Source organism: Hibiscus syriacus, unplaced genomic scaffold (genome assembly GCF_006381635.1).
Source record: "Hibiscus syriacus cultivar Baekdansim isolate YM2019G1 unplaced genomic scaffold, ASM638163v2 tig00110931_pilon, whole genome shotgun sequence".
Classification (NCBI taxonomy): Eukaryota; Viridiplantae; Streptophyta; class Magnoliopsida; order Malvales; family Malvaceae; genus Hibiscus; species Hibiscus syriacus.
Window position 1 is genome coordinate 902,982 of NW_024062918.1, and position 15,407 is coordinate 918,388.

The 15,407-nt window shown below is 36.8% G+C and overlaps 3 protein-coding genes and 1 pseudogene across 3 annotated transcripts; 3 read left to right on the forward strand and 1 right to left on the reverse strand.

Annotated features, from left to right (window-relative positions):
• Nucleotides 1-652: 652 nt before the first annotated feature.
• LOC120146802 lies at nt 653-3,636 on the reverse strand. Its single transcript, XM_039160295.1, has 9 exons — nt 3,361-3,636; nt 2,923-3,189; nt 2,626-2,839; nt 2,421-2,530; nt 2,133-2,332; nt 1,920-2,023; nt 1,644-1,831; nt 1,341-1,540; nt 653-896 (listed from the first exon to the last, which is right to left on the reverse strand). The coding sequence occupies exons 1-9, from the start codon at nt 3,605-3,607 to the stop codon at nt 810-812; spliced, it is 1,617 nt and encodes a 538-aa protein (XP_039016226.1). The 5' UTR covers nt 3,608-3,636; the 3' UTR covers nt 653-809.
• A 3,144-nt stretch (nt 3,637-6,780) lies between these two features.
• On the forward strand, nt 6,781-10,065 carry LOC120146803 (protein FRIGIDA-ESSENTIAL 1-like). Its single transcript, XM_039160296.1, is given in 4 exon segments — nt 6,781-7,056; nt 7,630-8,268; nt 8,270-8,433; nt 8,510-10,065. Coding segments are annotated over 3 exon segments (1,548 nt in total). The 5' UTR covers nt 6,781-7,056; nt 7,630-8,155; the 3' UTR covers nt 9,781-10,065.
• Nucleotides 10,066-10,691: 626 nt separating this feature from the next.
• Nucleotides 10,692-13,747, forward strand: LOC120146800 (annotated as a pseudogene).
• A 560-nt stretch (nt 13,748-14,307) lies between these two features.
• LOC120146804 (uncharacterized protein At4g28440-like) lies at nt 14,308-15,381 on the forward strand. The gene is made up of 2 exons (XM_039160297.1): nt 14,308-14,634; nt 14,971-15,381. Exons 1-2 carry the CDS (start codon nt 14,379-14,381, stop codon nt 15,159-15,161), a joined length of 447 nt encoding a protein of 148 aa, XP_039016228.1. The 5' UTR covers nt 14,308-14,378; the 3' UTR covers nt 15,162-15,381.
• Nucleotides 15,382-15,407: the final 26 nt, after the last annotated feature.

The window sequence follows — 15,407 nt, forward strand, 5'->3', positions numbered from 1 at the left end:
AAGGTTTATGTTTGTTTATGTTCGTGTTCGTTTATTTATTAAATGAACGAACATGAATAAACTATATTCCTTAATGAACGAACATGGACAAAAAAAATTTGTTCGTTTATGTTCGTTTATTTATTAAATGAATGAACATAAACATACATCCGTTCATGTGCATTCGGTTTGTTTACAGGCCTACTGCCGTCGTTTAAAATAGGATCATAATTTGAAAATTGATATAGAATATTTAAAATTTAGGGATCAATTTAAAATGAGAGTATTAATTTGAAGATCTCTTGTGCAATTATCTCTATTATTAACGTTTAATCGTTTCCCCCTCTCCAATTTAACATATTTCCTTAATTTTAAAGAGACTATTTTGCTCTTCGATATAGAGATCAAGTACTTGCCATGTAGTTTAACCAATTAGATGTTCAAGTAAAAAAAAGCAGCAAATCAAAAGAAAATAATATTTAAGTGAATCCGAAGAAGGCTATTAAATTACAATAATTTCAGTCCCATCCAATAAAACAACAAAAAGGGCTACCAAGTGAAGATTTATGTGGTAATCCCATATATAATTATAATTATTTATTTATTTATTATTTGGAACTATAATTTATAATATATATATACAACAAAAAATTAATGAAAATGGGTTGAAAAAAGAATGGTAATTTGCCAACTTAAACTCATTTTGTTGTCAACTTTGTCATAATGCCTTGCACCTGATTTCCATCCCTTCCATGTCTCGGTAAGAATTTACTTGGCAGAAATTGATGGTTTTTTCATCTTAAGTTTCGAGTGCAAAAATTCTGGGCGGATCATCGGACAAAGACTGGCGGTGGTGGCGGATTGATGACCGGAGCGGCCTTCTGAGCCAAACGTGCTAAAACTTCCTTGTGATATTGCTGCAAGAAAAAGAATCGGTTATCATGTAGTATAATCGAAGCATGTTCGATACTCGGGTTGCCAACAGTTTGACACTATGAAAACAACAAATATTCGGAGATTCAACGGCGATTTCATTGGCCTGTCATCATGTAAAGATAGAAGCTATAGAGAGAGAGAAAGGGTCGACCCTGGAATTTTCTTTGGGGTCAAGGTAAAAATAAAAAAATGAGGATCCCAAAATGTAATTTTTCCATTTAATTAAAGGGTTAATAGGGATCATATTGAACTATTAAGTTTTTGGAGGGACTAGAATATATTTGTCCCCCTTGGATTTTAAAATTGTTATATAGTATATACACACACCAAGTTCAGCAAAACACAAAGTGAGACGTTAGTGGCATTGTTAAATTTCCGGCATATTTCATAATGCAGAACATAAACGAAAGCCGGAAAATGAATACCTGAACGACAAAGTTGCGGCGTTCGCAGTCCAGGAACATGTTCACGGTCCAACCGGTCTTGGCCGCGATCTTATCTCTAACCGTCGAGAAGCTGATTTGGTCCCGAGAAGTAAACCGATCGACTTCATTGAACCAGAGACAAGTAAGGAGGTTGCTAATAGGAATGTGCTCTCTTATTATCACACATCCTTCGGGAACATCTGCAGATCCAGTCGGCAGTCATTAAAGCAAAAGACTCGTTAAAACCGAAAGAGGCAGGGTCGAAACTTAAGTTAACCGGAGCAAGTTATCATGCAACCCTACCACTTGTAATAGGAAGTTTAGCCTCGGAATACGGTGTCAAACCCTCCTTCCTGTAGAAGTCGATCTGAAAGTCGATGGAGGCATTATCGTATTTGCCAGCAGCTTTATTTGCCTCGGCTTCATCGAACACATCAAAGCGTTTATAATGCCTAGAGATCGCGAAAGTGGCGTTTTTTCTCCACAGAAACCTGAAGAAAGAATCGAAAGAGTTGGAATAAACAAATTGTTCCCGGAACCTGCCTAACATACACGAAACCGGGCGGAAATTCCGAGTACCTCTCGAGAATTTGGTATGGATCAAAAATAAGCTCAAGTTTCCCATCAATCCACAAAGAAAAACGAGCATTTGGAAATAGCCGATGCGTTAGAAGCTTTGGAATCTGTCATACAGGCACAGAATGTATCAAGCAATGCAGACCATATTAATTGTGATTCTCTAACTCTGATCTAAACGCAAACGATATGTCTGTCCACGATATAAATAGTTACCTTTCCGTTGCGCCTTCCGTCGGTGTAAGGAAGGTTGTGCACGACAACAATCCTCCATACACCGATCTTCTTAGTCTCGTCCAGACCACCGTTAGCTATCAAATCAGCTTCAGTTTCTTCATCCGCAAACATGAAGAAGCATACGGTTTTCTTCGAGTATTCGCTGATATTCTTTGGCTGTTGTATGACATCAAAAGCTCCTGAGAAAGTAATCGAATCATTCGATGAAAGTTCATTGGCTCCAGCATAGGAATTGAACAATAAAACAAGTATAATACAGTTTGGTACCGAATATTGCAGATGCAACTACCACTCCATGGCATTGCTCCATCACAAGAAGATCGTTGTCATTGATGTCGAATCCCGTCCTGCGACCAGGTTTGCTTCCTTTGACAAATCTGTCAAATGCACAACACGAATCGAACATAAACTAAATCGATGATACCGTACCATGTTCACTAGGGGTAAAGGAATCCGAAGAGGTGAACCATACCCGCAATGTACATCCATAGACTCTCTTAAATCGTATGAATCATCCCGCTGCCTCAAAGTAGGATATCCACCAAAGTCGGAACCACCGAACTCCGTCTCTTTATTCAAGTTTTCCTCGTAAATATACTTTAAGTTCTTGACTACCGGAGAAAATGACGGGACTTTCGGTATCAAGGCGATAGCTTCCTCAGTAGGAATATAACATACAGGACAGGCTGTTACATATACAAGCAAGCAAACTCAGAAACTATGTTTCGAACATGGAAAACCCGAATTCGAACCGAGAAAGGGAACTTACGGCGTGGTCCAGATCGTTTTTTGTCCGCCGGTGGAGGTGGTAAACTAAAACTGTTGCAAGGATGCCCTGAAGGAAGAGTGTAGCCTAGAAAATGTGATGGAGGCGGAGGCGGCATTACTCGAACTTCGGTACCTTCGTCGTCGACCGGTAAAGATACCCGATTCTCGATTCCGACACTTTGCACATCATTTATCAATGGAGTCACCGAATTGTTCATAGGCAAGCTATCATCTACCTTGGGAGCATTGTCATTTTCTTGATCTTCACCTTTAAACAAACCAACCGAAACACACCCGATTTCAACATCACATCCTCAAACAACTAAAGCCAATTGGAAACTGGAATCTAACAATCATCACATTCTTCAATTCAAATCAAAGTTTCAGACAGTAAACAAAACCAGAAACACTTACTAATTCCACTGGTAAGAAAACGAACCTTTGCCAACGTATAAGACCCGAACAAAAACAGCAGCAGAGATGAGAAAAAGGATGAGCAATCCAATGTTCTGGCGACCGGCGAATTTGCAGATCCAATGAACCAACGATTCCTTTTCTTTGAACAGTTTAAAAGGCTTGGTCCTGGTCGTCGTTGAAGGGGCTTGAATCGGCAAAACTCCATTTTGCTGCTGCTTGTCTAAAGAACCATAACTCCCAGAACGAATCCCCAATGAACCCCCACTCATTGTCTCTTTGTTAACAATCCCAGTGATTAAAACTTAGTTGACTACTTTGAAGGGCAAAAATCTGGTTTTTTTAAGTTTTTGATTGGTGGGTCAGGAAAATTCGAAGTTTATTTATATATGAAAAATTTATGACATGAATGTGACGTGTAATTAAACCCTGACAGGCTAATTCACCTCCATGTGCGCATGATGTCCTTGCGTCGGACACTGATGACTCACCTTTCGCTTTTGTAATAAAAATAAAGGGTTTTTAAATATTTTTAATTTAATCCCTCAATTTTTTCTATTAAAATTTTTTGTCATTATAATAATATGTCACTTTTGGAGTGGTTATGCGGCACAATTTGGAATGTTTCAATATTAAAAATGACAATAAAAAAAGGTTATCGAGTCTACGGATTGTGGATAAAGAAAATTAGGGATTAAATTAAGTTTTTATTCAATATAAGGACTAGAAGTTATTTTATCCCTAAAAAAAGCCAAACGACTAAACAAATTTTCAGTGAACATTGCAACAGTATGTGAACTGAAAAATGAAAATGATTGCTGTCTTTCTACTTTTTTAATTTCAATTTTTAGTTGAATATTTTTTATAATTATTATATCCGTTGTTAAACTAATTTTGATAAAATAATATAAAAATTTATTATGAAATTAATTAATCAATTCCAACCTAAAATCATAATTCAATCCATAATCTCACAAAATACAAATTTAAAAATTGATGGATAACATTTTGATATTATTTCAAATGAAAATAATATTAAGAAAATGTATTAATATATTCATAAATCGATTAAAACACATAGCTCAAAGAAATTTAATTAAATATATTACTCTAAAAATAAATTTATATTTTTAGTGCAGAAAATTTATAAAAAAAAATTGCCGGCTCACGTTATGCTTCAATCATATTTGGGGTGGAATGAATGTTTTTATTTATAATATATTTCAATTTTATATTTTTCAATAATTTATATTGATTGGTGCTCGTCAATTATGGGAAATTATGCTTGGAATTGATGGAATTACGACTCAAAAAATGTCTTAAATGTTGGGTTTAATTCAAACCTTTTAAATGAAAATATTTTTTTAGAGAGTTTTGTTTTTTCATTTTTTTTAAATTCAGTTTTGGACCTTTGACATTTCAAATTATTCAATTAAGTATCTCACGTACTCACAAATTTAACATTTCGAACTCTTTTTAAAATTTTATTTCACCGTATTTATGGAATTTCAGAAGTACAAACATCACGAATTTGAGGATGTTACAACTTACAAACTCAAGGAGCTCCTACCAAAAAGAGATATATCTAGCAATATATTGTCCGACTCTATACTCTTTGCCTGTGTCCGACTCTATTCTAGAAATATATTGTCTAAAAGTAATAGGGCTACTTGATTCCCATGCTAGCAGTTGTAGTATGACACGCCTCGTTTCCTGCACAGGATATATCTAGCATTCAGTACACAATAGCCAATGTGCTTTGTTCTCGTTAGAAGTACCCGACGCTTCGACTCCGAAATGTTGTTGCCGCGACAACTTTCGAAATGGACATAGTCATCGTAGGCAGCCCTGTTAACCGTGGTGATTGAGGGTTCGTCGATAGCCGTCGCCATGGACAAAAGCATCAACATAAGCAAGACTCTGAAACCCATTTCGGGGACGTTTTAGAATGAAAATAATGTATGTTAAAGTTAGTGGAATGTGATGAGAGGGAGAAGGTTGATGAGGCCAAAGGTTTGGCATTCCTGATAAGGGAAGGGAAAAGAGATAAAAGCAGAGTCAAGATGGAGAGATTTAGAGGGTTAATTCGTGGTTTACAGTTTTTGTTTATAGAAAGTTGATTTCTTCTAGGGCTTTTCCATCTCTTACGCCCTTCATTTATCAATGCCTCTAATTCGAATGTGAACCCAACTTATGTATAAATACGGGTTAGATCGGATTAGTTTTTTATCTACTCAAATTTGATTCGAGTATTATGCTATTCACCTATTACGATCCAATCCAAGTTTAAGAAAATTCTATCCAACTCGATTTTTGGGTTAAAACTCACACACCCATCGGATTCAACACAAATTTTTATTTTATTTTGATAAAATAAGAACATAATTAAAAAATATAGAGATATCATTATAATTGTCTCGACATATATAAGAGATAATTTACACTATTTTCTCGAATCAGATCTGATTTTTTACCATAAACATGAACTCAATCCGATTTTATGCTCCAAAAAACTCAATCGGGGATTAAAAATTTCCTTTTTGAATCAAATTATCTCGAATCAAATTGTTTAATGACAATTCAAAGGGATCAAAAATTTATCTGATTTATCAAAATATAAAAATATATTTATTTTTTATTGTATAAAATAAATATAAATATATATAATTATACCATCCTTAAGTACACAATACTCGGTCAAAAAAACTGAGAATCATATAGTAATCTGGACAAATATATGTTCATTATCTATTAGTTCATTGTCGAAATATATATCAAACATATTAAAAATATAATTATTTTATATCTATCTTATAAATATCGTTAATGTGTACTAATAATGACCAAAATTATGATGCGTAAATGTTGAAGGATAATTTTTTTTATTATGTAAACCAAAATTATGTACACGTAAAGAGAGAGTCATTATATAAACAGTGTCCACATTTCTTCTCGGAATAGTTTTGTCTAGAGTGAGAATGTTTTGGATTTCTTTATGGGGTGGTTGTAAGATCGAGAGACCCAGGTTTGTCTTGCGTCCAAGTCGAGCCAAGGCATCAACAAGGCTATTGACTTCATGTGAAGCGTATTTTATCGTGAGTATCTATTGATCGCTGAAAATAATTCCGAATTCTTTTGATAATTATTATCTCGTTTATTTGAATAAAGGAGTTAAATCTTCGAACATCTTCTAAATTATCCATCTCCACTTCAAAAGTTTCACGTCATGGTTCCATGTAATATCAAGACCATCGGGCAAACATGTTATTAATATTCCATAATTTATCTTTTTCGAAATTAATAGAGTTTCCTTTTTCGAAAGGGTCGATTTATATAATTTCAAGAATAAGAGGGACTTAAAAGAAATTTTGACCATAAATTTTTAATAACATATGGCCCAAAGAGCAGATAATAGCCTACTAAAATCCAATAGTTGCCCAAAGAGACGGGTTAATTAATTTATCATCTTCGAAGCACGCGCGTGAATAAGTAAGCGGGAAAGGGTCTTCTTCGTCCAGGTGAACGATCGACGGCCAGATGGCAAAACAAGAGTAAAGCTCACGCGCAGCTCAAGAATTCGCATCTCGACTTTCACCACCCCGGTCTCCTCCGTCGATGTCCCTTTCAGCCTACAACGCCTCCCCACGCGCCGGGAGCGATGATGAAAGCCGCGCTGCCTCGACCGCCGAGCCTGAAATTAACAGCTCTTCGAATCGAAATGGTTAGTCTATCGAATTTTGGGTGGATTGATTTTGAATTGTTTCAGTATTTATGACAATTTAGTTTTCTAGTAGGAGATCAAATACTTCCATTTGTTCGAAGTTTTGATTTTTTTAGAAGATTGCATTGTTTTGGGAGCAAGGAAATTAAAAAGAAAGAAAAATGACATTGACTTTCAACGTGGAAAAAGATTTATATATTTTCCTTTCTGTGCATTCATTCAACAAGATTGGATTTACAATTGAACCTAAGTATTTTAGTATTTTGAGAAATTTTGTAACCATTTTTGTGATTTGCAGTTAGCTTTAACACACTGTTACACAGTGCTGTGACCTCTTTGCATCAGCAGGTTGGTCTATCTTTATCTTGTTGCTGCAGTACTGCAATTGAAACATCAGTGCAGGCACTTGAATATATTTTCGCTTTCTTTTGGCTGGTGATTAAATGTTAAAAGTCCCCAGATTACAATAAAAGAAAATGTAAAAACTTCGTATTTTATTCAATATTATTTCATTGTGTGACTGGAAATGTTGGATGTTTCTTGCCATCGTGATGGTCTTTTTCTTCCATGTAGATGCTACTATTGTTATGGAGTCCAGTGAGCATGATGGACAATTTGGGTCAGATTCGTTTAATACTCCTGCAAATTGTGGAACAAGAATATCATCTAAAACCCTTGATGTAGGACAGGGTAGTGCTAATATTAAATTTCTAGTCTTCCAAATGAACTGTTGACAACTCAAAAGGAGGATCTATGCACAAAATATGATGGTTCTAAGTATTCAGTATCTGGAAAACAGCCTGCAAAGGAAAAGGCAATTCAAGAATATATGGTTCTTGGAAAAGACACCCAAGCCATTTTAGAAAGAAAATCCCCTGAAGACTACCATGATCAGCATACTAAAGAGCTTGCTGTCAATGAGGTTAATTCCATTCCGGTCGGAAATCACTCAGGTGAAGGATTTCAGAGTGGTCTAGGTTTTGAGGAAAAAAGTAAGCAAATGGATGTGCAAACAGAGGATGGCAAGAGGAAGATAAAATCAAGGTGGGTGGAGACCTATATGCCTTTTATAACATAAAATGAATCCAAGTTCCGAATCATGAAAATTTTGCCTTCCAAAGATTGTACATCCATTGATTTACTAATCAATAGGTTTCACGGGTCTGCTGCTTCTCAGACTAGTGCTGGGAGTCTACCCCTGGCATTAATAGTGAGAACAAACCCCTGCGCTTATATGTGACTTCTTTTCTAGAGGATGGTGTATCAAAGGGAGTTCATGTAGATTTCTTCACATAAAAGATGGGGAAAATCCTGGACAACAGCCCGAGGAAGATGTAATTGTAGCATATGGGAAAAGAACCGTTGAGCTTGATGAAGGTAATAAATATCTTCTGCATTAAAGAGATCCAGAATCTTCTCTACGTGCTATTTTAATAAGAACCTTATGCATCAGGTTTTAGAAATGCTGCTGAAAGATCAAATTCTCCTTCTTCTATTGATACACGGCCTTCGTCAGTTGTGAATAAGGCCGGAATATCTTCTCAGTTCTTTCCAGAAAGAATCTTGCCATTGGGGCATGATGAAAATCAAAGATTGCATCAAATTCATGGAATTAATAAGTTCCCTTTGCTCCAGAGTAAGGAGAAATCCATGGACACTTCCCCTGCCTCTCAGCGGTTTTCTGCATCTATAAATGGTTTGGGACCACCTAAGGATGTAAGGGAAAATGGTATAGGTCAGAATTTTCCTGATGATAATTATGCGAAGCCTGCTTCACTGGGTGATAAAGGTACCTTCAGGAATAGTTTTATTCCTGAGAATATATCATCATTAAGCGGCTCAGTTACGTCATTGGGCAATGCATATAATGAGAATCAATCTCACCATGTCTCGACATGCCTAGCATCACTGCCTTTAAATTATTCTTCAAGTGCATGCTCTCTTGGTGCTCAAAAGATGTTGGACAATGACAGCGAGCGTTGTACATCAAGGTTAGCTTGTTTGCTGCAAGTTGGTTCCCCCTTCCTAGCATATGGTGATTCCACATCAACAGGGCCAATGATCCCTGAACGTAATGATGATAAAAGAACAGCATCTTGTCAAAATGGATACCATGAAAATTGGGTCAACAATAATTGCTACCCTTCCGGAAAAGATTCACTAGCAACTGTTGCAAATGATGGAACTTCTGCAGCTGAGATGCAAAATGGAACTCTGCTGAAAGAAGAGATCTCCTCGGTTGCTTCTCGTGTCAAAAACATTTCAAAGGGAAATAAAATTGATACAGATCATGATAGCAGACATCGAAGAGGCGGGACTAGATGCAAAAAAGGCTTAGAAGTAGACAGTTGTAGGGAAAATAAGGAAAATAAAATTGATACAGATCATGATAGCAGACATTTCAAAGCAACGAGGCATTTTCATGCTGCTCTTGTAGATTCAATTAAAGAACTGTTGAAACCAACTTGGCGTGAGGGTCATCTCAGTAAAGATGCTCATAATACTATAGTCAGAAAATTAGTTGACAAAGTTCTTGGTAGCATACAACCTCGTCAGGTTCCAATTACCTTCGAGTCAGTTAAGCAATATCTTTCTTCAGCCCAACCAAAAATTGCAAGACTTGTTGAGGAGAGAGTCTTTGATTCCAGAGGCACTATTCTGTGCAAGTTCTATAAAATAAATGCTCTGTTTCTTCTACCAATCCCCTTCATCCAACTAAAATAGATCCACATCCCCAAAGTGTGAACATTGCTTTTCTCTATCAATTAAGTGAACAATTATTTAGTAATGTATTTTTTTTAATGTAATTTATTCATAATTTGACATTATTTTTTCTATTTTGCAGGGATATATCGATAAATACAGAAAATCTTGAGATGTTAGGTAGAGTGCTTATGTATCTTTTGCACATTTTTATTAATGAAAGTCGTATACAATTTAAACCGAGTATCATGAAATTCTGGATTTTTCATGAAATGTTTTCGTAAATATTCGTTTTTGTTTTCTTTATTAGCTGTATGTAGAACGAATTTCTGCAAGACACGTGTCTTCCTAACAGTTGTCAAGTCTAGGAGAATATGTTATTCTTCTTAGCTTGCATGTTGGGAGATTTCCATTGGAGTTTAAGCTGAACATTTTAGAAGTAAAATGGAACAGATAGTTAGTTGCGAGGTTACTTGTACGCTAAGCAACACTTTTCATGGATATAAGGTAGGAATGGTTAAAAAGTATAGAGTTATATCATAGTGCCTTGCAGTTTTCAAGAAAATTTTAGGTGGGTTGCAATATGGAACATAAGAGCTCTATGGTTATGGTGATACGGATATTGATATTCATGATCTCTATGCTCCAAGATTATGGATCAAAACTGGCGTGAAATATGTTGATTTTTTGTGGACGCTTTGATCATCTCTTTGGTCTGTCTTACTTGTTCTCTAATGACATATGACGTATTATTCTTTAGCAAAATAACAATTAAAAAACGCGAAGCTATTAGACAAGTCGCCACGTGTAAGCATTTTTCGGATCAGCCGCCTTTTCGTTCCTCTTTTACATTTTAGACTTTAGTCTGAAGTCAAACTTCACAGTTTTCAGACAAATATATTAATTTTCAGAATAAAATAATTAATCGACCCGTAGACCACTTCAATGGGTTGTCGTCTCCTTCATCAGCAATGGACTAAAATCCCCACAAATCCAAACTCAGTTCCATTAAACCTTGAAGCAACCCCGGTCAGCGTCAACTGCTAAATCCATGGCCGGAAATCTTCTTCAATTGGACCCTCAAACGGCGGCAGAAAAGGTGGTTTCGGTTATTGGGTTCGGGTACGATATATCCAAGGATATAAGACTATCCGCTTGCAAGCCGGGTCCTTATGGTTCGAGATTGATCGAACTTGATACAGCAGTGAGTCGTGACCTGGTTTTTCCTGGTGGGGTTGTTGTTAAAGACGTTCCCAATTTGATTAAATGCGATAAAGGAGAACGTACAAGGTTTCGCTCTGATATTCTTTCTTTCAATCAGGTAATTTTTATCTATTTTGCGTGCTTTGTGTATGTATGTATGTATTGTTTCTATTTTTGCTGGTTTTTGTGCATCTTTGTTCTTTGGTAGGTTGTTTTGCAAATTAAGTATGCCTATGTATATGTTGTTTCTGTTTTAGCTGGTTTTCGTGCTTCTTTGTTCTAATGAAGTTTTTTTGCAGTTTAACTTGTCCATAAACATTTGTAGTATAAAGAAAGTAACAGAAATCCAAAAATAAACGAGCTCCGAATTCAAGTGTTTTCTTTAGTCTTTGCCTCGTGGAATTTTCACTTCCGCTGAATTTAACTTGTCGGTTTCATTGTGTGCTTTGATTTCGGAAAAGTTCAATCAGGATCTCTCTTTATCCGGCAAGATTCCGTCAGGATTATTCAATGCCATGTTCGAGTTCAAGGGCTGCTGGCCGAAGGATGCCGGCGCCACAAAAACTCTTGCTTACGATGGTTGGTTCATAACTCTGTACAATGTCGAGCTTGAAAGGGTTCACATAACTTTGTCCGAGCGAGTGAGGCAAGAGGTGCCTAGTACATGGGACCCTGCCGCCATTGCCGAGTAAGTTTTTTTTTTTACATATGCTTGAGTACGTTTTGGAGTAAAAGGCCTGCTTGGAATCAAGATTTTATATTGTAATGAATTGCAGTCCTCTCTGTTCCGATTATAACACAAGCACGATGGCTGCAGTTATAACTTTAGTGTCTCCGTTTGGGTTAACCATGTGTGTTCGTGTTGATTTTCTTAAATTTATCCTTACCGATTATGTTTCTCCTTCTCCAGGTTCATTGAAAAATATGGTACTCACGTTATCATTGGGGTTAAAATGGGAGGTAAAGATGTTTTACACATAAAGCAATCAAAGAATTCAAATCTTGATCCGAATGAAGTGCAAGAAACTTTAAAGCAATTAGCTGATGAGAGGTTCTCCGAAAACGGCGAAACTCCTGAATTCTCAGGAAAACCGAAGGTACAAATGATGCATACTTATTAGTCTGTTATTGTTTTTTGCATTCTAGAGTAGGCAAAACTATGTTTTTCGATGAATTTCCGGGGAATGCTCACTTTGCACTGTATTTTATTGCTTCAGGATGAGCCTTATATGCCCTGGGACCTTCAAGGAATGCTTGCTGCATCAATTAGACCACCTGTTATTACTCGCTCGAAGAATAATGTAAGTTTCTTAGTGTCTATTTTAGCTGCTATTCCGGAACCGCACCAATTAAGAAGCAACCTGCATTTGGTAATGTTGACTCTCTCATTTAACTTTGCAGGATATTGTGGTTGTTTATATTCGAAGGGGAGGTGTTGATTTCAGTCAAAGTCACAGCCGGTGGCTCTCGACGATATCAGTCTCCCAAAGTTATATCAATGTCCTTTGTGCCTATTACTTCTCTACTGAGTGGTGCTCGGGGAAATGGATTTTTAAGCCATGCCGTGAACTTATACTTACGATGTGAGTTCGCATAATCGTACGTTCCGGTTGATCTTTCCGATGCTAAACATCTAGATACATATTGTATCCCCTTTGAGTGTATGGTGAAGGCATATGTGAGCACTGGCATCGAATGGTGATATACTAATATCTTGCAGATAAACCACCAATAGAGGAACTCCATGTCTTTCTCGAGTTTCAATTACCTCGACAATGGGCTCCTGTGTACGGCGATCTTCCTCTCGGTCTCAAGCGAAGAAAACAAGCATCCCCGTCGCTTCAGTTCACTTTCATGGGGCCTAAACTTTATGTTAATACAACACGGGTATCGTATTGCAACACTCAATAATACTTGTTCTATTCGTTTTGATATTTTAGTTATTTATGATTGCTTGCTGCTTATTGAAGTTTTACATTCACTGTTACTGAACTTGTTCTACCGGAACTCATGCTTGTGATTACCTTTTTCATTCGTTAGTCCCAAATTGCCGACCTGTTCTTGAATCCTCCATTTGCAGGTTGATAGTGGAAATCGACCCGTGACGGGAATACGCTTATACTTGGAAGGTAAGAAGAGTGACCATCTAGCAATCCATCTTCAGCATCTTTCAACTCTTCCAACAATCCTCCTACTCTCGGATGATCACAGTTATGAGCCTATCGACGAGTCCGAACGTGGGTACATCAAGCCTGTCAAGTGCAGCATATTCTCACATGTATTCACCGCACCTATGCAATACAATGGAAGCCACTTTGATGATACAGCTGCTATTGTAACCAAGGCTTGGTTTGAGGTAAAGGTTGTCGGGATGAGGAAAGTTCTTTTCCTGAGGCTCGGGTTCTCCATGGTCGCCTTCGCTAAGATCCGTCAATCCGAATGGGATGGCCCCGCGACATTGTCACGGAAATCGGGGGGTTTCTCGACGCTGATCAGCACAAGGTTTAGTTCAGGGCTGACTCAACCAGAGAAGCCAACGAAAGTGGATTTAAATTCAGCTGTTTTCCCTGGAGGTCTGCCTTCACCACTGAGAGCACCGAAAATGACGAACTTTGTAGACACAAACGAGACGGTTAGGGAACCGGAGGACTCACCGGGATATTGGGTTATTACCGGGGCCAAACTTAGTGTAGAAGGTGGCAGAATCTCAATCAAAGCAAAATATTCGTTGTTAACAATAATGTCAGAAGAAAGTATGATGTTAATGTGAGAAAAAACAGATGCTTGTGAGGCCATTCTCCTCAAATATTCATTGGTTAACATGCATTATTTGTGTCATTGTAAATGTTACCATTTGCTTCCTTTAATCAAAATTATAAGGTGATTTTTTTCTCAAAATTTAATTTTTTAATAGAGGTGTTCGTATGTTGGAATAGTAGTAACATGTTATATATATATATATATAGAGGACGATAATATCAGGGCCTGGTTGATGATTCATCGACTATTAGTTGGTATAACAAATGACACGTTACATTTTTTAAATAAGGTCAGAGATTTATTTAATTTATAATAAATTTTTACAGTGTCTTATTCAAATTAGTTCGATTAATAAATTAAGTACTAGTGATTATATAACAAGGACCTATTGTTGATTGATATGGTATTGATAATTGAGAAATTAATTAAAATGTTTAGAAATTTTAAGACAAATTGAAAAATTTATATTATAATTTGGGATGTCTATGTAATTAGCCCTAAATATAATCATTGATGTCACAAATTTTCTAAAGTACAAAACGACACCGATTTTGACGAGTTTCGATTTCTGTTCTAGGGCTTCCCCATTTTCTCATTCTCACACCATCTTTAGAAAACCGAGCAGAGAAGAAAAGAGCTTAACACCATCGAAATCAATGGCGACGAGCGGACAACCAAAGCAACAACAGCAACAGAACAAAACGACAGAGAAGAGAAAGCCAGTGTTCGTAAAAGTGGACCAATTAAAGCCAGGTACCAATGGCCATACCTTAATCGCCAAGGTCTTGTCTTCTAACACCGTCCTTCAAAAAGACCGACCCGCTTCTCAAAATCTCCGACAAAACCGAATCGCCGAGTGTCTTATCGGAGACGAGACCGGCACCATCCTATTCACTGCTCGTAACGATCAAGGTCCATTTACAAACCCCCTCCTTGTTTTTAAATTTTCTTAAGGATATTCATGCTTTACTGTTCTATTTTATTTTATTTTTTTGAGTAATTTACCATTCTGATTTTAATTCGTCTCGAAAAGGGTACATTTTGTTTTTGTCATTGATGCCAAAAGCTTTGATCTCTCCTTTGTTACGTGAAATGAACTATTCTATATGTTATAGCCCACACTCGTTGACAAAAACCGGAAACTGTTTTCGGGTTTTCGATTTTGTTTTGCCTGAAGAAATTATTTTGAGAAGGTGACTTGATTTATCAATGGAGTTTGATGATAATCATGCTTGAATCATTTTGCAGTTGAGTTGATGAAGCCTGGTAGTACTGTAATTCTTCGTAATGCAAAGATCGATATGTTTAAGGGTTCCATGAGGTTGGCTGTCGACAAATGGGGCCGTATCGAGGTCACCGACCCTGCTAACTTTGTTGTCAAAGAAGATAACAATCTATCACTCATCGAGTATGAGTTGGTTAACGTTGTCGAAGAATGATAAGAGACATGCATGGACTTCCGCGATTAGATCCTGAAGGAGTTCTTATCATGTTGGCCTAATGATTCTTTCATCTCCATAGTGTCGTGGTGGTGCTGTTTCGGAACAAATTTTCACTGCGAAAGTCTCAGGTTTGGTATACAAATGTTGCGGTTTGCTGCTCTTTATGCCTTGTTCTTACATCAAATGGTTTAGTTATGAAGAAATACTATTTCTATCTCGTGAAACTGCTTCCGAATATTCAAG

Coding starts and splice junctions, on each gene's coding strand:
- LOC120146802 (XM_039160295.1), bottom strand. CDS start 3,607: ATGAGTGGGGGTTCATTGGGGATTCGTTCTGGGAGTTATGGTTCTTTA. Junction 3,190..3,360: donor GGTCTTATACGTTGGCAAAG/GTTCGTTTTCTT, acceptor GTTTGTTTAAAG/GTGAAGATCAAGAAAATGAC. Junction 897..1,340: donor GCCGCAACTTTGTCGTTCAG/GTATTCATTTTC, acceptor TTTTTCTTGCAG/CAATATCACAAGGAAGTTTT.
- LOC120146804 (XM_039160297.1), top strand. CDS start 14,379: ATGGCGACGAGCGGACAACCAAAGCAACAACAGCAACAGAACAAAACG. Junction 14,635..14,970: donor CACTGCTCGTAACGATCAAG/GTCCATTTACAA, acceptor ATCATTTTGCAG/TTGAGTTGATGAAGCCTGGT.